This window comes from Mauremys reevesii, linkage group 18, assembly GCF_016161935.1.
Source record: "Mauremys reevesii isolate NIE-2019 linkage group 18, ASM1616193v1, whole genome shotgun sequence".
In the NCBI taxonomy this organism is placed as follows: Eukaryota; Metazoa; Chordata; order Testudines; family Geoemydidae; genus Mauremys; species Mauremys reevesii.
The window spans coordinates 31784674-31805820 of NC_052640.1; the positions used below are offsets into that span (position 1 = coordinate 31784674).

General features: G+C 51.8%; 1 protein-coding gene across 5 annotated transcripts in view; it reads right to left on the reverse strand.

Moving 5' to 3' along the window:
* Positions 1-2535: 2535 nt before the first annotated feature.
* GAL3ST1 (galactose-3-O-sulfotransferase 1) overlaps positions 2536-21147 on the reverse strand; it is a 40592-nt gene continuing 21980 nt past the window's right edge. For 3 of the 5 annotated variants that reach the window (XM_039505750.1, XM_039505753.1, XM_039505752.1), the window contains 2 exons: positions 8574-8707; positions 2536-5293 (listed from right to left, as the gene is read on the reverse strand). In XM_039505750.1, coding sequence (XP_039361684.1) covers positions 4144-5293; positions 8574-8707 — 1284 coding nt within the window. In that variant the 3' untranslated portion in view covers positions 2536-4143. Of the gene's footprint in view, positions 5294-8573; positions 8708-11198; positions 11241-11761; positions 11795-21147 lie in introns of those variants that run through there. The other 2 variants (XM_039505754.1, XM_039505751.1) reach the window with 2 other exon arrangements.

A 21147-nucleotide genomic window follows, 5' to 3' on the forward strand; every position in this document is an offset into this window, starting at 1 on the left:
GCAGTGCCCACTTGCTCTCCGTCCGCTTTCCTGGGATTTCCTCTTGGGAGGTCAGGCCTGAGCAGAGGAGGTCAGGAGGGGGAAAATGAAATAAATCTGCCCTTTGCGATCAATGGAGACAGACTTGTCCCTTGGCCAGGTCCTCCCCTCCCCTGAGGCTGCTGCCCCCAGTGGATCTCCATATCCATTGCTAATGGGGCTGGGACCCCTCCGTCAGCCCCCAGGGGAGAAGAAAGAGACCACAATGAGAACAGCTGAATGGTTCATATATTAAAAACTGTCAAATATACAGTATAATTGTCATACAAAATGGTAATTTTAGTCCCTGTCTTTCCAAGCAGAGCAGAACGTTAGACACCCTCCTGCCAAGGAGTATCGATGGCACCCAATGGCTGCGGCCGGGGGAGGAAGGATGCCGTCTGACAGCAAGGTCTGGGGTTACCTTCTGCTTTAAAGCACATGGGCTGTGCATAAGGACCACAGATCCCCGCCTGCGTGGCTCCTTCTGCATCTGAGGGTGCACTGGCACTGCTGTCCCATAGGCCACCCCGAGGATGCGGCATTGCACTCTACTCTGCTGTATGCCAGATAAGGGTCACCCTCAGGCTCCTGCCGCAGCCCTGGAGATGCTGCTGAGAACTAAGGACGGGGGCAGGGCTGATGGGGCCCAGGACCAGCCATTGCCTCCTGAAGTCCACTCACAGGGGAGAGACAGGGACCAGTCTTCCCTCAAGCTGCCTGCTCTCACCCTAACATGCCCCACAAGCCCTGTCTGTGAGGCAAGGCTCTCTCCAGCATGGCCCCATGAACCTGCGGCCTATGCTCCAAGCAGTTGTCTTGAGGGGCGGGGGCATCACCCCAGCTCCCATCTTCCAGCTGCCTGCAACCAGCTCCACGCTACCGCACCCAATCCCTGCCATGCCCCCTCTGGAACACCCTGGGCTGCAGATTCGGCAGAGGACCCCTTTGCCAGCAGCTGCATATGGGCTGTGGGGGGAGAGGCCTTTAGCGCTTGCCCTGCTCTCACTGGGCCTCTTGTCACTCCACAAACTGCTGCCCCTGGGTGTGAACCGAGCGCAGTGCCGGTAGAGCCACCCAGCTCCCCCGCGGCCATGGGAGGTTGAGTCCAGGGGTGGGGGCAGAGGGCCCTGGCCTGCGAATGCAGGACAGGTGAGTTCTCCCCTGCTGGAAATTCCTGGTGTTGCTGGGGGGTGGCTGGAACCTTGTCCCCCTCCCCCACCACCAGGGAATCTCCAGCTGCTGCATTCCCAGAGTCCAAGCTTGTGGTGGTAGGTGGGCTGTAAAGCTGGGGGATTTAGCGCCAAGCAGGGCCTCCCCCCACCCCTCCCCTCTTCAGACAGTGCTCCCTCAAAAGGCTGCCCTCAGTCTGTCCTTGCCACCCTCCCTCCTTGCCTCTGTGCAGCTGGGCTGCTTCCACCGGTTCCAGGCCTGGTGCTCTGGTTGCTCCCTGTGTAGCCCAATGAGATGTGCCTCTAGCTGCACCGTCCTCGGGCCCCTCCCTGCTCGCTGGCTCCCTCCTAACACGTCCATGATGGCTGCTGCTCAGCCCAGTCCCTCCCCAGACTGATCCCCCTGCATCGCCCTCATACTAAACACCCTGGTTGGGTCCCATCGCCCTTCGGCTCTGTCCCATTCTCCTGCAGAGAGGTGCAGTGGCTGCAGGGTTAGCGGGTGGCTCATTGTGAGGGGTCATAAGCATAGAAGCTGCTGGGAGCTTGTCTCCTGCTCCCTCTTCCCCTCTGGACTCCCCACCCCAGCCAAGCATCAAAGCAAGAAGAGAAAGCAGAAAACATGCTGTCCCGCCCCCTCAGCCTCTCTCCCAAGCCCTCCCTGCACCCCCACCAGTTCTCACCAGATTCCGTGGCTCACGCCCAGCCTCCCCTCGAGGGAGGGGCACCATGGGACCCTCTAACTGGTGGTATGGGGGCAGGAAGAGAACACGCTGTGCTCTGCAGAGGGCCAACCAGCCATGGTCCAACAGGAAGATGGGAAGCTTGGAGCACTGAGCCCATGCTGGCTCAGGGACTGATACACACAGGGCAACTGGAGCTATGGATTACAGTGGAAACCTACTGTCCAGTGTCTAGCCCTAGGCCTGAGACCCCCGCAGCGAAGGATCTGACAGTGGCCAGGTTCATGCAGTGAAAGCTCCACAGGCAACAGCTGTTGGAGGCTGGGATTTTGTTGACAGACACCCTGAAAGGACTTTTATCATCTCTTTTGTTTTGCTTTGAACCTGCCAGGCTGGTTAAAAATTCAAGGACCACAAACCAACCCAGAGAAGGCTTGTGTACAGGGCCGGCTCCAGACTCCAGCGTGCCAAGCGCGCGCTTGGGGCGGCATTTTGCCGGCAGGGCGGCAGGCGGCTCCGGCGGACCTTCCGCAGTCATGCCTGCGGGAGGTCCACCGGAGCTGTGGGACAGGCATGACTGCGGAGGGTCCGCTGGTCCCGCGGCTCCGGTGGACCTCTGCTCCACCGGAGCCGCGGGACCAGCGGACCCTCCGCAGGCACGTCTGCAAGAGGTCCCCCGGAGCCGCGGGACCAGCATGCTTGGGGCGGCCAAATTCCTAGAGCCGCCCCTGCTTGTGTAGTGGGGTTTTTATACATGCCCGAAACGCAAGTGTTGATGCTGTTTCAAACAATATCATCATTTTGCTGGCTGCTAGTCAATAATGTGCTATAAGGACCGATGGCCAACTACAGACTGAACGCCATAAAAACATGTACATAGAGGTTGAGCTAGGTGCAGCTTGAGCTGGTAATATATACCTCTCGGAGTGGTATGACTCATGCATAGACTGTTCAAAATCAGTGCTATGGGAGAACCAGTTTGATTAAATGTGCCACACTGGCCATCTTAATGTATTTAAGGACCGCTGCCTTGGGCGTTATTTTCCATATATGGACTGGTCTGAGTCAGTGCAGGTAGAAGACTACTGTGGCCAACTAAGCCCTCTGATGCAGATAAAAACTAGCATGTAGACACATATTAACCTTCACACACAGACTGTATATGGTCTACATGGAACTGACAGTCTCTAGGCCAGTATGAATCAGTGCAAACGGCTGTCTCTAGAATGGACAGAGTGCTGAGTGTTGTCTGGTGTATCAGCCATAGTGTGACTTGTGCAGCTCTAAACAGATATGCAGGCAAACAGGCTGGTCACATTCACACACACACTGAGTGAAATATGCACACAGATCCCAATACACCCAATAACAGGTTGGTCTCTCTCTCTCTCTCACACACACACACACACACACACCTCTTACATCCCCTACACAAGATCTGGACATTCACTGTACTGTACATAGCCACCACATGTCAACCATGCGCAGATTCCTGTATGTACACCCTGCACGCACTGAGATACACACAGTGACATAGTGACACACCTAGAGAGACCAATGTTTGCTGCAGAGTACTGGTCACACAACAAACACATAGTACAAACACACACACACACTTGCAACCCCTATAGCTTGTCTCCTGTTTACACTGTGACACATATAATGCTATTAACATGAGTGACGGACCCAGGCTGGGATCCCACTGTCACAGACGCTGCCCCCAATGCTTTCAAATAGAAGGAAGGGAAAAAAACATTGTGAAAAGCAACCCGCAAACAACTAGTAAGATACTGTAATCAGTTCTAGTGTCCCGTGTCCTGGTCGTGCTCCCCAGGGCCTGCCCTCAGCTCATTCAGGTTAGCAGGCTAAGATGGCTGGACTCAGTGGTGCAGCACTGACCTGAGGATGCAGTGGTGGAAGCTGACCCAGGAGCAACCCAGACTGATGGTGTTGGGGAGCAAGGTGGGAGGAGGGTTGGCCAACTGACTCTTTCCTTACTCACACCCCAGTGAATGTCCACCTGCAAGTGTCAGAGGCTCCTCTTCTCTCCTGTGTAACCAGATCTCGAGAATAGGGGTGGGAGGCGTGGTCTCTAACTTACTATTCCCTGTTGGAGCCTCAAGCCAGTTCTGATCACTGCCGATGCGTCATGTCCCGTATCCAGCCAACAGACGTAAGGAAGAAATGAAAATGAAATCACTTGGTTCTTCTCTTGGGTGGGGATGGGGACAGCAGAGGGGAGGGAGTTGGGGACAGCTGCAGTTCACATGTTACCACTTTAAGAACTCCCGCACGTGGCTCCAGAGCTTGGTGATCCAGAGGTTGACGCCCAGATCGGTCAGGTACTGGATCTCAGGTGTCAGCATCTTGCGGCACAGCTTCTGGTGCTTCTTGTTTATCTTCTTCTTCAAGTTGTAACCCAGGATGGACTTCTGGCCCAGCGGCTGCCATGGCTGCATGGAGGACTCCTGGATGGCATTGGCATCCACTGGGCGCCCTCCATCGATGCAGATGCTTTTCATCTTCTCGTTCTCCCGGTGCAGCTCAGCCACATCCCTGGCCATTCGCTCCCACCCATAGGCCTCCACCTTGCGCCAGAAGGTGGTATTGAAGTAGCGATAGAGCTTGGCGTCAATGAGGTTCCAGTAGGTGGCCTTCTCATAGAGCTCACCCGTCATCTTGGAGACAGTGGAGTCCTTGCGGGCATTGAGCTTGAAGTAGAGGATGTCCTCCAGCTCCCAGCACAACAGGTCCTTCAGGAGCACTAGGGACTCATCGAAGTACTCCGACAGCATGACCAGATGGAAATGTTGGTCGATCTCTTGGATGTACTGGTCCACCAAGGGGCTGTTGGCATTCATGTTGTTGTCATAGCCTAGGTCAAAGAAGAGCAGGTTCTGGAGGTAGTGAGCGTTGAACCCGTTAGGATCATAGTAGTGCCATGGGTCACGGAGGAATTCTGCCAGCTTGTCCTCACCTTGCAGCTTCCAGGTGAGGGGGATGATGCGCCCAAAGTAGTGGAAGGAGGACTCAAAGAGGTAGGCGGGGTCCCGCAGCACTGTCAGAAAGATGGTGTCAGCTGGCAGTAGCTTGCGCACCTCCTGGTACTGGAAGCGCATGTGGTTGCAAATGATATTGAAGCACATGCCGGGCTGGTAGTCCTGGACCTGGCTGCGTTCAAAGTAGGAGGGGTAGTAGAAGTCATTGCGGCCATTGGGGAAGGCAAACTTGAGGCGGTGCTTCTCACCGAAGCGGAAGAGGATGTTTAGGATAGTGCTGCTGGCTGTCTTGTGTGTCTTCATGAACATGATGTCCAGCTTGGGCAGACACTCTTGCCCCGGGGGACTGTGGGTGCTGTTCGCCACACCTGGCACCCTGGTCTGGGCAGGATAGGAGGAGCAGGAGTAAGGGATAGGAATCCTGGAGGAAAGGAAAGAACAGGCACATCCATGAGGGCTGGATCTCTGTGCTGGCTTTGCTCAGCAACCACAATCATAGAATCATAGAATCTCAGGGTTGGAAGGGACCTCAGGAGGTATCTAGTCCAACCCCCTGCTCAAAGCAGGACCAACCCCCAACTAAATCATCCTAGCCAGGGCTTTGTCAAGCCGGGCCTTAAAAACCTCTAAGGAAGGAGATTCCACCACCTCCCTACGTAACCTATTCCAGCGCTTCACCACCCTCCTAGTGAAAAAGTTTTTCCTAATATCCAACCTAAACCTCCCCCTCTGCAACTTGAGACCATTACTCCTTGTTCTGTCATCTGCTACCACTGAGAACAGTCTAGATCCATCCTCTTTGGAACCCCCTTTCAGGTAGTTGAAAGCAGCTATCAAATCCCCCCTCAGACCAGACTAGATCAGCCATGAGGGCCCTGCAGAAAAGAGCCATTCCTTTCCAAGGGAGTTCAGCTCTGGGGAAAGGTGCTGGCTCAAGGGCTCTGGGCACGAGAGTCCTCTGTTGATCCCCTGAATGGGTACAGCACAGACAGCCACACAGCGGGTTCCCCGGCACACACTGCCCCCACTGAGGGACCAGCCGTGAGGTGGAGAGGAAACCAAGCCCTGTATAACTGTTTTGACAGGGCCTCTTCCTGAAGTACCTGGGCTAGGTCCATGGCCCATTCAGTGCTCAGCCTCTCTGCTGTCATTGCCAGCAAGAGGGCCAATAAGTGCAGGGGTGATGTGCACACCTGCCCAATAGGAACTAGCCTGACATCACTGCAAGTAACCCTGGCCACTGTACAGTCATCAGATGAGAGCCGCTTTAGTCACTATGGGGGATGCTCAAAAGGAGTTAGGCTCCTAACTTCCATTCCACCCTGCTGTCCTGGGCTTGGCTAGAAACAATGGCTGGGGCGAAAGGCTCCACACTCCATTCCCAACTCCCAAGCCAACCAATCCCCGGGAGCTGACATCCTTTGGTACAAATTTAGTGAACTAAACTCTGCCTTCAATTGCCACCAATCTGAAGTCACAATTTGGCCCCAAGATTTGAAAGCAAGTTTGTCCTTTCAGAGAATCACGGCAGCCTGAGGCCAGCACCTGTCAAGAACAGCGGGGTAAACAGTAAAGTCAGTGAGGATTTCACTGGAGTTACTACGGATTTACACCAGGGTGACACAGACTGGAATCCAGCCCCTTCTCTTCACTCAGGGGCTTTTCTGGCTGGATCACGGGACCTTTGGCACTTGCAATAACTGAAGCTGTTGGATTTTGTCTCCTCTCCCCTTCACCAGGTTAAATCTGTGTGTGGCAGCAAACACTCACTCATCAAGTCTGATCTTCCCTATTCTGAATCTATCTATTGATCTATGTAAAGAGTTTTATCCTGCTGCCCATCACTGCAGGATCTGAGCACCTTCCACATAAAATCACTAGCAATAGCAAAGTCCCTGGTGGACTTATTAGAGTCTCTGAAACCTCTCCTTGGAGTAGTCGTTTTTTAAAGTGGGCAAGCCCCGCTGATCTCTGCTGCCGGGAGGGGTGGGGGGACACACAGGGTCAGACTAAACCTTACCCTACCCCCGGATTGATTAAGAGGTGGGGACCAGGCTGTCTCTCATTGGCCAGGGAATGTTCCTTAGTCTTCAACACGGTCCCATATTGGCTCTAATGCTACAATAGTGCAGCCCTTATCGTTCCATCTCTGTGACAGCCCTCTCCATTTACCCCAAGGAGAAGGAGGAGTTTGTCCCTGTGAATCAGCAGAAGCCTGGAGGTTTTCACCGTTCTGCCATTTCTGCGCTACCAATTGTCCTTTCCCTTCCCATTTGAGATATAGAGCATGTGGCCCAGAGTGCAGAGATCTGCTTCTAGGATGACGATAGCTCAGGCTCAGTGTGAGAAGCCCAGGGACTGGGGAGGACATTGTGATCGGAGGCTGTAATGGATGGGGCTATTGCTACCCTGGTGTGTGTACAATCTGGTGGCTGTTCCCATGTGCAATAAGACTGGTGCGTCTCAGCCCAATTCTAACACACGCATCCCCATCAGAAACGCCTCCATCATGACTGGCACCCACTGGCCTCTTGTCGGCAGCTTCAGGATAATTTAGTGAGATGGGAGATTGAACTCTCCTTTAGAAGGGACCTGGCCAAGGCAGGACTGTCCATCTACCACTGTCCACCATGGCTAGATAATAATTACACATCAATAGCAAGCTCTAATGCAGCACTTTGCATCTGTAGCTCTCAAAGGTGTGCAAGTGAGAAAGCAGGTGGGTAATGGCTCCCAGATCAGAATGGCCCATCACAGGCAGAGGCAGCTGAGCAAGCCTCTCAGCCAAGGGGGCTCAACTTTGCCATGGGAGCTCTTCCAGCCATAGGCTCTCTTCTGCAGGGCCGGCTCTAGACCCCAGCGCGCCAAGTGCACGCTTGGGGCGGCATGCTGCCGGGAGGGCGGCAGGCGGCTCCGGTGGACCTCCCGCAGGAGTGCCTGCGGAGGGTCCGGTCGTCCGGCGGCTCCGGTGGACCTGCCGCAGGCATGCCTTCAGATGCTCCACCGGAGCCGCGGGACCAGCGGACCCTCCGCAGGCACGTCTGCAGGAGGTCCACCAGAGCTGCGGGACTGGCGACCGCCAGAGTGCCCCCCACGGCGTGCCGCCCTGCTTGGGGCGGCGCAATTGCTAGAGCCACCCCTGCTCTTCTGAGAACTGGGGCGTTGTTTTCTGACATTTATCCTTGTCCAGTAGAACTGGACTGAGCCCCCCAGTTGACTTCACACAGATGACAACTTTCAGGATGACTACACTACAAAACCCCCCAGTGGCAGCAAGCCTTAGAGCCCAGGGCAGCCACCTCGGGCTTGCGAGACAAGGCTAACAATAGCTGTGGAGGTGCCAGGGCTCGGACTGGAGCCCAGGCTCTGAAACCCAGCCAGGGATGTGTCTCTCAGAGCCCAAGCTCCAGCCCCAGCAGGAACGTCTGCACTGCTATTTTTAGCCCTGTGGCGTGAGCCTGAGTCAGTGGACGTGGGCTCTGAGACTCACTGCTGGGAGGTTTTCTTTGCAGTGTAGATGTACCATTTCACTCCTTGATTGAATCCACTTGGGCTGGAGCTGACCCAATGTGGCTCCGTACCCCATCTGCTAATCCCCTGAGCCAGCCCTTCCCCACCCCTGGAGCCAGCATTTCTGAGCGGATGGAAAGGAGCTGTTCTAGAGAAAGCCCAGACCCTATGGCAAGGAGGGACTCACTCACTCCATCATGCTGACTTGCAGGGGTGGAATCACATAGGAGTACAGCAGCAGCATGAAGCTGGTCAGGACAGTTCCCAGAACAAGCCCCTTGCACATGGACCTCCAGTTCTTCTTCTTCTGCAGCATTGCGGTCACCTGCAAATCAAAGAGAGAGGAGCAATTAGGGAGGCAGGCAACCTGAGATAAGCTTCAGTAACTCTCTAGAGACAGACAGAGAGAGTGAGAGGATGGCCAAGGTAGAAGGGATGGGAATAAGGTGACCAGATGTCCCGATTTTATAGAGACAGTCCCAATTTTTGGGTCTTTTTCTTATATAGGCTCCTATTATCCCCCACCCCCGTCCTGATTTTTCACATTTGCTGTCTGGTCACCCTAGACGGGAAAGGGAGAGGAGATGTGGAGGACACAAACATCTCTGGGAAGAAAAGAGTTCTGATCCCTAGATTATTACCCCAGCAGGGGCAATTGTGACCATCTAGCATAAGCTCCTGCATAACACAGGCCAGAGAACTTCCCTGAATCCATCCCACCTGAACTAGAGCAAAGCTTCTACAAAAACAGCCAATCTTGCTCTAAAAATTGCATGCGATGGAGAATCCACCACAACCCTTGGTGAACTGAGCCAATGGTTAATTACCCTCACTGCCCCTTATTGCTAGCTGAGCTCTTCTGAAAATCTGGCCCATTGTTGTTAATGTGTGCGTGGTTAGAAGTTGTGGGTTTATGCTAATGTTTTGGTGCAGCAGCCAGAGCAGTGGAAAGGAGCAACAAAGAAATGAAACAAAGGCATATGTGAAGAAATGGGTACATTCTCTCTCGCCTGTGTTATACTACAGATCAGACCAGATAACCACGGTCCCTGCTAGCCTTAAAAATCCATCACTCCATTTGGGATGGACTGTCTGTACACAGAGGTGTTAATTTACTGATCTATGGCAACCAGGAAACCAACCAGTAGAGTTAGTGCCACTTGCCATACCCAGATGTTGGGTTCACCAGAAATGCCTAGGGACAGAGAGGGTTAGTGTTATTTCCAATGGCAGGGGAGGTCAACCTGAGCCTGAGAAGGAGCCAGAATTTACCAATGTAGATTGCCAAAGAGCCATAGTAATACATCAGCAGCTCCCCATCAGCTCCCCCATCCCCACGCTCCCAGCACCTCCCGCCCACCAGCAGCCCCGCCGATCAGCACCTCCCCCTCCCTCCCTGCACCTCCCGATCAGCTGTTTCATGGTGTGCAGGAGGCTCTGGGGGGATGGGGGAGGAGTGAGGGCACGTCAGGCTCAGGGGAGGGGGCGGGAAGGGGTGGAATGGGGGCCGGGCCTGGGGCAGAGCCAGGGGCTGAGCAGTGAGCACCCCCCAGGCATATTGGAAAGTTGGCGCCTGTAGCTCCAGCCCTGGAATCGGTGCCTATACAAGGAGCCACATGTTAACAGCTGAAGAGCCTCATGTGGCTCCAGAGCCACAGGTTGGCCACCCCTGTCCTATGGTAATAGCTTGTTCCACAGGCATACTACCAGACTCTGCTCTGTGTATACAGATCTGAGGGCTAGCGTGCAGTGGCTCTCAACCAAGGTTATATGTACCCCGAGGGGTATGCAGAGGTCTTCCAGGGGGTACATCAGCTCATCTAGATATTTGCCTAGTTTTACTTAAAAAGCACTAGTGAAGTCAGTACAAACTAAAATTTCATACAGAAATGACTTGTTTATACTGCTCTACGCACTACACTCTGAAATGTAAGTACAATATTTATACTCTCAATTGATGTATTTTATAATTATATGGTAAAAATAAGAAAGCCAGCAATAGTGGGCTGTGACACTTTTGTATTTTTAGGTCTGATTTTGTAAGCAAGTAGTTTTTCAAGTGAGGTGAAACTTGGGGGTAGGCAAGACAAATCAGACTCCTGAAAGGGGCACAGTAGTCTGGAAGGGTTGAGAGCCACTGAGCTAGTCTACACTACACTTGTACTGATGTAGCGCATTTGGTGAAGACGCACTGTGCCGATGGGAGAATGCTCTCCCGTCAGCATAATTACTCCACCTCAACAAGAGGTGGAAGCTGTGTCGGTGGGAGAGCGTCTCCTGCCAACTTAGCACTGGTATGGACAGTGCTTAGGTCGATGTAACTTGCATCATTCAGGGGAGTGGCTTTTTCACACCCCTGAGCTACATAAGTTACTTAGACTTAAGTGGTAGTGCAGACAAGCCCTCAGGGACAAAGGAAGAACATCAAACAGGGATAAAGAACATTCCGACCAAGCTGCCAAATTGAGGATGGCTATTGTCATTTTTACATAGAGCTGGGAGGGAAAGCGTTTTCCTGCCCTGGGACAAATGCTGAGATTTCAGAAAAATGTCCTCTCCCAAAGCAGGACGAAAAGTTACAATTTCAAAATTTTTTGCAAAACCAACAATCTGAGTCAATCCCAATGTTTTGTTTCAATAATTTCAGTGTTTCATTTCAATTTTGACCTTTATAATTTTTATCATTTTTACTCTACTTAGCTGACATTTAGAAACAGAACATCATTCCAAACCGAAAAAATGAACTTTTCATTCTGACAATTTCAAAACCATTTTTTCCAAAAAATGTTCAAAGCAAGACATTTGTCAGAACTGACCTTTTCCCACAAAGGTTTTCAGGTTTGACGAATCAGCATTTTCTGATGAAAAATGGTTCATCCAAAAATTCTCAACCAGTTGTATTTTTAAATTATTTTTCTAACAAAATTAATAAATTCATAGATTCCAAGGAGGTACATTAACTGATTTAAATACTTGCCTAGTTTTACAACAGGCTACATAAAAAGCACTAGCATACAGACAAAATAAGAAAGCAAGCAATTTTTCAGTAATAGTGTGGCTGTGACACTTTTGTATTTTTATGTCTGATTTTGTAAGCAAATAGTTTGTAAGTGAGGTGAAACTTGGGGGTACACAAGACAAATCAGACTCCTGAAAGGGGGCAGTAGTCTGGAAAAGCTGAGAACCACTGCTCCAAATCACACACCACCTCCTAGCATTCTGGGCCCAAAGGAGTCCCCTGAAAAACTCAAGAATGGGATGAAGGAGCAAGCAGTTTTTCAAGCACACATTTAAATTATTTCCTGTGGGAAGCCTCACATCTTTGGCCCGTTGCCAAAGTGTCCTCTGCTGAGAGGGACACACAGCTAATTGATCTCACCATGTCACCTCTCTCATCAGGTCCTGCTTTCTCCTGGCTGCTTGGATGGTGACATCCTTTCCAACCAGCTGCAAACAGACAACAGCAAAACAACTGACAAGGTATCAGAAACAGCAGCTGCATGCTTCGTAAGTGCACATCTCAGCCGCTAGGGGTGATGGGGCCTGCCCGCACTCCTGCTGCGGACCCCGTTCCTCTCTGCTCTTCCTCAGGCTCCCCTGGACTCCCACAGGGCTTGAGTCTGCTTCAGCAACCCCCTAACCTCTAAGAGGCCTCCCGGGAAGTGAGGCTCCAGGCCTTCTGTCCCCAGGCTCACTACTCAGTGTCCCCTGGGAACCTGGTGGAGTTAGAGAGCCCTGCATACACAATGACAGGTTAAGTATCAGAGGGGTAGCCGTGTTAGTCTGGTTCTGTAGAAGCAGCAAAGAATCCTGTAGCACCTTATAGACTAACAGACGTTTTGCAGCATGAGCTTTCGTGGGTGAATACCCACTTCTTTGGATGCAAGCAGTGGAAATTTCCAGGGGCAGGTATACATAAGCAAGCAAGAAGCAAGCTAGAGATAACGAGGTTAGATCAATCAGGGGGAATGAGGCCCTGTTCCAGCAGCTGAGGTGTGAAAACCAAGGGAGGAGAAACTGGTTCTGTAATTGGCAAGCCATTCACAGTCTTTGCTTAGTCCTGAGCTGATGGTGTTAACTTTACAGATGAACTGGAGCTCAGCAGTTTCTCTTTGAAGTCTGGTCCTGAAGTTTTTTTGCTGTAGGATGGCCACCTTAAAATCTGCTATTGTGTGGCCAGGGAGGTTGAAGTGTTCTCCTACAGGTTTTTGTATATTGCCATTCCTAATGTCTGATTTGTGTCCATTTATCCTTTTCCTTAGAGACTGTCCAGTTTGGCCGATGTACATAGCAGAGGGGCATTGCTGGCATATGATGGCATATATTACATTGGTGGACGTGCAGGTGAATGAACCGGTGATGGTGTGGCTGATCTGGTTAGGTCCTGTGATGGTGTTGCTGGTGTAGATATGTGGGCAGAGTTGGCATTGAGGTTTGTTGCATGGGTTGGTTCCTGAGCTAGAGTTACTATGGTGCGGTGTGCAGTTGCTGGTGAGAATATGCTTCAGGTTGGCAGGTTGTCTGTGGGCGAGGACTGGCCTGCCACCCAAGGCCTGTGAAAGTGTGGGATCATTGACAGGTTAAAGACCCCAACACTGACTCCTCTCATGGATAAATTCTAAATCACTTAAAAAAAACCTAGAGAAATTTCCAGACAAAACACAGGCGCATTAAGGGTGAGAAATACCAGCAACCTCAACCCCAGAAGACCAGGGTAACTATTAAAAGTAGCTTAGGCACACAGTGCTGGGATGGTAAAAACAAGCCTGTATGTGCCAAGTGCAGCTGCTTGAGCTACAGAAATGGTGGGCGAGTCCTAGATTCCAAGGTCAGAAGGGCCCACCATGATCATCTGACCTCCTGTCTCACTCAGGCCAGAGACCTGCTCCATAAGAGTTCCTAGGGCAGAGCTTTTAGAAAAACATCCAATCCTGATCTAAAAATTGCCAGGGATGGAGAATCACCACACCCTGGGGAAATTGTTCCCATGGTTAATTACTCTCACTGTTAAATCTTTACACCTTATTTTCAGTCAGAATTTGTCTAACTTCAACTTCCAGCCATTGGATCATGTTAGACCTTTGTGTGCTAGACTGAAGAGCCCATTGTTAAATATTTGTTCCCCATGTAGCTACTTATAGGCTATGATCAAGTCACTGCTGAAGCTTCTCTCTCTGTTAAGTGAAGTAGATTGAGCTCTACTGAAATCGCTGGAGAAAGATGACGGAGTGAGCAGCTTCCGGCCCAGCTGTCTGTCAGAGCACAGCCTTCTGTACATTAACCATGGGGGTCTGTCAGGAACCAATTCACACCAGGGGTTCCCAGGGGGTGGATTAGGGCATGATCTAGGGATCCAATCCTTGGGTGGGAAGGAAGCTCATGGATCCGCAAAGTCTGGCTTCCAGGCTCCGTGGGATGAGGGCCAACGGCCAGAGAATTCTGGGTGTGCCCTAGTGAGTCAGGAGTAGGATGCAGCCAGGCAGGGAGGCTGGAGTGCCAAGAGCCCTAGTTTGTTGTGGGGGGTGGGGCTGTTGGCTGGACTGGAATCAGACCCCTTTTGTCTCAATTTACCCGCTGGGTGTTGAACAGATCTTCAGACAGTGACAGTGAGCAAGGGCCCAGCTGAGTGTGTGGGTGAGTATGGATTCCAGGTGAAAGGTGGCTGTGTTTGTTAGACCTGAGGTCTGGTTTAGACTATAGGCGGGAAGTAGACAATAATTAAGACCTGGATTGCTCCCTCAGCCACAGCAAAGGTCAGTTCCCCTGTGTGAGATGGCAGGCCCAGCAGCTTCGAAGGACAGCACTGTGGGCCAGCAGGTGGGATCTAGACGCAGCCCCATTTTCTTCTGGCTGGGGTACAGAACGTTAAGCCGTCATCTTTATATTAACCAGTGGTTTTCACTCTGGGGCACTTGGCCACCTGCTCTGCTCCTGCTTTCCTCTTGCGGAAGCTGTTATTTCACCACTATGGCTCGTTAGCCCTAGGAGTCCCTGCAGAGTGTTCACAGCCTGCAAAGAGGGACTGCCCCTTGGAGGGGGGAGCAGCTTAAGCTGGGGGAAGCCAAGGAATGGAAGGGCCACCAAGCGCTGCTGATACTCACAGGGGCCAAGCTCTCTCCTGTGGGCAGCAGCAGAAACTGACTCGCCGCCAGGTGGCACTGGGCTGTTTCTCATGTCCGCAACAGTAGCAGTCTCGTGGGTGGTGGAAACATCCCATGCTGAGCATCCCATGACATTCCCACAAGGGCTGGACCAAAGCAGCTCAGGTCATTGGCTTCACGTCTCACTGCACAGCACAGCTCCAGGTGGAGCACCTCCTCCTACTTCGCCACCAGCTTCACTTCCAGCCACACGCTGGACACGCTGCATGGGGCCTCCTGCTCAAGCACTGCTTAGCTTAGGGCATCAGCCGAGGCGCAACAGGGACGGCAAAGGCAGCAGCTTGCAGGCAAAAGGGGACAGTAATCTGCACCCACCCACAGGCTCCAGTGAGTCTAGACCAGAGCATGGGCACTGCTAGCTAAAGAAGCCCATGCTGTGCCCGCGGAGTCCAGAGAAGCTGCTGTAACCATTTGACCTTCTGTGTCTCCAGACAGCCCCCTCCTCACCCTACACTCACACCAATCAGTTCAGTGTGCGTGGGAGACAGCAGCAGCCAATCTGAGCCCAGAGGGACCAGCATTGCCACACAGATGGCAAGTGTGTAACGGGATGTGCGTCGCTGGGTCACGCGCTGGCTCTAGGCATTTTGCTGCCCCAAGCAGGGCAGGCAGGCTGCCTTTGGCGGCTTGCCTGCGGAGGGTCCGCTGGTCCCCTGACTTCGGCGGACCTCCCGCGGGACCAGCGGACCCTCCGCAGGCAGGCCGCTGAAGGCAGCCTGCCTGCCACCCTCACGGCAACCGGCAGAGCGCCCCCTGTGGCTTGCCGCCCCAAGCACGCGCTTGGCGTGCTGGTGCCTGGAGCCGCCCCGGTCACGCGGGTCCCAGGCCTTCTGACTTTGCCCTCCTGTCCAGCTCCCTCTCTCTTTAGACTGTAAACTCGCCAGGGCAGGGACCGTGGCTTTCTGTAGGTGTGTGCAGGCCTAGCGTGCTTGGGGACCTGCATCCATCATTCAGACTAATTTCCAGGGGCCTGGAGCCACCTGTGCACACAGGCACACACATGAAAGCCAAACCATCCAAGCAGGGGCAGAGGTGCCCAGAAATACACATAACCTGGTGTAAGGGCTTCTCTACACTTACATTTTATAGCGCTCTGACTTGCTGGCTCAGGGGGCTGAAAAATCATGCAGCACGTTTGAGCACTTTAAAGCACTAGTGTGGACAGACGCCGAGCGCCTGGAGCTATTCCCCCCATGGAGGTGGATTACCACGCTTGTGCGTGACCACACTGCCGCGGGAGCACTTTGAAGTTTCTAGTGTAGACGTAGCCTAAGTCTACGCACCTGGTAGCAGGACACACACGTCAGATTCACTCCCACAGAGGGCAGCAGTGCACAGACATGCACCTGCCAGGACAGCCTTATAGATATCCATGGGGCAGTAAACTTGTCACCTGCTCTCCAAGGAAAGGGCTCTCCTCTTCTTGAGCCCCGCAACCCAGCCTCCCCAGGGACAGTCTCCTGCTGCTCTCTAGTTCCATAGTTCATAGGCACATGAGATGCACCTGATCCTGGATCCAGAGGGACACCACTCATTCTTACCACCCCACCCCACCCTAGGCCCAGGGAAGCACAGCCCCTCCTGCCTGATCCCCTCAGCTTGTCTAGGAAGCCCCAAGCCAGCCAGCAGGGACCAGAGGGAAGTGAAAAGGGTACAGCACCTGCAAACCGCCAGCCGCAACCTGCAAGGGATGAGTTCTCTGGAAGTCCCAGGAGCAGAGGGAATGGGCAGGTTCAAGGTCTGACACTGAGGCTGGAGCTGCGTGTGAGTGACTGCATTGCAGCAATGCTGTCCTCTGTGTCGGGACAAGGAGACATGCTACCTGGGGACGGGACAGCTGCTTGCAGCAATGCTGAGCTCCAGGCAAGGCCCACAAAGGTTTTGGGCGGCTCAGGGCAAAAATCTGAAACTGAGGCCCCTTCATACTTCCAAAAACATTACCATGTGTAGACCAAAGGGGGAGGGGGGGGAGAGAGAGAGAGCAAGCCCAGGCCTGTTGTAGTAGTAGGATTTTATGTTTGTATTTTGTATAATTCTGTATCTGAGCTGATTTCATGCCAGTAACAGACCTTTCAGGGTCACCACTTTGTTGTAGGCTTAGCATTTTAAAATAAGTCAAAGAATGCCATGATTGTTTTTCTTCTGCATTGCAAACTGATGTTCCTGTTCAAAATGTTCTGTGTAAATTAATTCTGTTTTGTGTGTGAATTAGGAATGGGTGTTAAGAGATAAGTGTGAAGGCCATTGCTGAACCAGATGTTCTAGGGAGGAACCGGAGACAAACGCAAGGGTGCCAGGAGGCTGCAACATGTCCCTATTGGAATATCAGAGGAGGGCAGATTGATGACTCTAAAGATGAGACAGGCACCTATCAATGGAGACAAGAGAGCTGTGATCAAAACCAGCCTGGGGTAACTCCCTGAGAGACTTAATGAAAGAATAAGATAAAGGATGAGAAAAGCAATTTAAGAAAAGAAGCACTCATCAAACAACACTTGATTACAGCATGATGGTGCAAAACTCATTGGTCCCAAGGAAGGAAAATCACTATATAAACAGGGTGCCTTGCCATGAAACTTTGGGTTCCTCCTGCCAAGTCTTCTCTGGAGCATTGTGTTGTGACTGACAGAACTTGGCTCCTACCTACCTGTGATCAACCTAACTGGCCACTAGATTGATCCAGACTATGGACTGGTAACTATAACATTGACTGGCAGGACTGTGTGTGTTATTGAATGCATATGCTAATTGTTGTATCTTCAATAAATGTGATGTATTGCCTTTTCCCCTGAAAAAGACCCTGTGTGCTTCTTATAAGCATAACACTGTGGGGTCTCTGCCCTCCCTGTCACCTTTAAGAGTGTTACAGAGGAGAGGTGTATGTTCTTAACAGTGAGAGCAATTTACCCAGAGTCCTATCTCTCTTGGGGAGCTGGAAGGTCATTAAGTCCAGCCCCCTGCCTTCACTAGCAGGACCAAGTACTGATTTTTGCCCCAGAGCCCTAAGTGGCCCCCTCAAGGATTGAACTCACAACCCTGGGTTTAGCAGGCCAATGCTTGAACCACTGAGCTAGCCCTCCCCTGAAAAAAGAAAAAATGAATCATAGAATCTCAGTGTTAGAAGGGACCTCAGGAGATTATCTAGTCTAACCACCTGCTCAAAGCAGGACTAATCCCCTGATAGATTTTTGCCCTAGCTCCCTAAAGAGCCTCCTTAAGGATTGAACTTGCAAGCCTGAGTTTAGCAAGCCAATGCTCAAACCACTGAGCTATCCCTCCCCTCCTGCTAGAGTCTCTATCACTCCCCATTTTTAAATCAGGATAGGAAGTTTTTCCAAACACTCTGCTCTAGGAATTATCTGGGGGCTGGTCTCTGGCCTGTACGATACAGGAGATCAGACTAGATGATCACAATGGTCCCTTCTGGCCTTGGAATCTGTAATTTCCTTCACCTGTGTGAACTTCCCCCCATCAGTGCCCTCTCTGTATCAGTGGGGATTCCTCCCTTGTCCATTCTCTCTCTCGAGGAAGGGGAGAGGGCTAAGCGCTGAGTGCCGCCTGGTTGCTGCTGAGATTCCCATCTCACTGAATAATGAATGGAACCTGTAAATGGATCCTGAGGTTGAGGGCAGCAGCTGGTAACAGGACTCCCTTATCCCTGACACCCAACACTGCAGCCTAGTGTCTTGGGCAGAGCTAGCTGCTTCCCTTCCACTAAGCCTGGCCCATAGGAAGAGTTCCGGATCTGAAGCTGGGTGGGGGCAGGAGGGTCCCAGCCTTTTGGCTATTGGCATCGTCTAGTGATAGGCAGACCTCCCAGGGGCAGTGGGGGGATGCTCTCACAAACGGCCTCTCTGCTGCTGTCCTTTCTACCCTTCACTGGTGTATCCCTGGCAGCCTTCGTACCTGAGCACAAGGATCAGAAAGCTGATCCCCTTCCCACCAGCCTGGCAGCAGCAGCTATGGTCTTTCTAATGCCTCACTTCCTCCGAGTCATTCAAGACGGACCTGGCACCTCAGCTCCCAGCAGAATTTCTCTTCCTCTGGCCCAGTGGCTATGACCCCAGGCTTGACGCAGGAAAGATAGTCTCCTCCTGGGCTTATGACAAAGAGCCACCCCATCAGCAACCACAGGCATCATCATCAAACATCAGTCTGTGTTTCCAACCCCGACACCTCCAGGTTAGGAGGGGATCTATCTAGGCACTGACTGAAATGGCTGATACCACTGGGATGGCAGCACCAGGAATACCCGTGAGGTTTAAGTTGGACAATAGGAAAAATTTCCTGTCAGGGTGGTTAAGCACTGGAATAAATTGCCCAGGGAGGTTGTGGAATCTCCACCATTGGAGATTTTTAAGAGCAGGTTAGACAAACATCTGTTAGGGATGGTCTAAATCAGTGGTTCTCAAACTTTAGCAACCCGAGGACCCCCATTTTGATTTAAAATTTTTTGGGGACCTCCAAGCCCATCCACTTAGCTCCAGGCCCTGCCCTCACCCCACCCCTTCCCCCAAGGCCCCACCCCCCCGCTGACTCCATCCCCCCTTCCTCCATTGTTTGCTCTCCCCCAGCAATCATTTTCACCAGGCTGGGGCAGGGGGTTGGGGTGCAGGGGGTGTGTGGGATGCAGGCTCTGGGATGGAGTTCGGGTGAAGGAGGGGGTTCGGCATATGGGCTCTGGGAGGGAGTTTGGATGTGGGTTCTGGACTGGGGCAGGGAGTTGGGGTGTGGGAGGGGGTGCAGGTTCCACCCAAGCAGTGCTTACTTCAGGTGGCTCCCGAAAGCGACTGGCACACCCCTCTGACAGCGGGTCCTAGGTCAGGGGTTCAGGGGGTCTCTGTGTGCTGCCTCTTCCCAAAGGCACCGCCCCTGCAGGTCCCATTGGCCGCAGTTCCCAGCCAATGGGAGCTATAGAGTTGGCACTCTGGGCGGGGGCAGCACATGGAGACTCCCGGCCTCCATCCAGGAGCTGCAGGGATGTGCCAGCTGCTTCCAGGAGTGCTGTGGAGCCAGGGCAGGTAGGAAGCCTGCTTAGCGCTGCTGCGCTGCCAGACTTCTAGCACCTAAAATCTCCCAATTTGGCTTCAGTAGCCTCTGGGAATTAGAGAGGGGGAGGAGTAGATAACATAAGAACATAAGAAAGGCCATACTGGGTCAGACCAAAGGTCCATCTAGCCCAGTATCTGTCTACCGACAGTGGCCAATGCCAGGTGCCCCTGAGGGAGTGAACCTAACAGGCAATGATCAAGTGATCTCTCTCCTGCCATCTATCTCCATCCTCTGATGAACAGAGGCTAGGGACACCATTCTTACCCATCCTGGCTAATAGCCATTTATGGACTTAGCCACCATGAATTTATCCAGTTCCCTTTTAAACATTGTTATAGTCCTAGCCTTCACAACCTCCTCAGGCAAGGAGTTCCACAAGTTGACTATGCGCTGCGTGAAAAAGAACTTCCTTTTATTTGTTTTAAACCTGCTGCCTATTAATTTCATTTGGTGACCCCTAGTTCTTGTATTATGGGAATAAGTAAATAACTTTTCCTTATCCACTTTCTCAACATCACTCATGATTTTATATACCTCTATCATGTCCCCCCTTAGTCTTCTCTTTTCCAAACTGAAGAATCCTAGCTTCTTTAATCTTTCCTCATATGGGACCCTCTCTAAACCCCTAATCATTTTAGTTGTTCTTTTCTGAACCTTTTCTAGTGCTAGAATATCTTTTTTGAGGTGAGGAGACCACATCTGTACACAGTATTCGAGATGTGGGCGTACCATGGATTTATATAAGGGCAATAATATATTCTCAGTCTTATTCTCTATCCCCTTTTTAATGATTCCTAACATCCTGTTTGCTTTTTTGACCGCCTCTGCACACTGCGTGGACATCTTCAGAGAACTATCCATGATAACTCCAAGATCTTTTTCCTGACTCGTTGTAGCTAAATTAGCCCCCATCATGTTGTATGTATAGTTGGGGTTATTTTTTCCAATGTGCATTACTTTACATTTATCCACATTAAATTTCATTTGCCATTTTGTTGCCCAATCACTTAGTTTTGTGAGATCTTTTTGAAGTTCTTCACAATATCACAGATCTGTGATGCCTGCGGATCCCCTGGAGTACCCTCGCAGACCCCAGTTTGAGAAACACTGATCTAGATAATTACTTAGTCTTGCCTTGAGTGTAGGGGACTGGACTAGAAGACATCCCTTCCAGTCCTCCGATTCTATGATTCTACCTCCATGCTAGACAGGAAAACTACTACTGGAGCAGTTGCATCATAACTCACCTCCTGTGGCCTTGAAACCTGCAGATGCAACATCACATTGCTGCATAAACGTAATAGGGTCAGGCTATCGTTTGTCCCATTAGACAAGCAGCCCCTTAAGCCCCACTGAAATGCACCTAATGGCTCTTGACTCCAACCTCTATAGCCCCCAAGGTGATTTTATCAAATGGCCAGCAAACACGTCTGGCAGAGAAGAGAGTGGGGTTTAATAGGTTCTCTTCGGGGGACAGTTTTGTAGCTATTCTCAAGAGTGGCAGTAATGGTAAGATAATGGCCTATGTTCTCATAGCAGCTTCTAGCCCAAA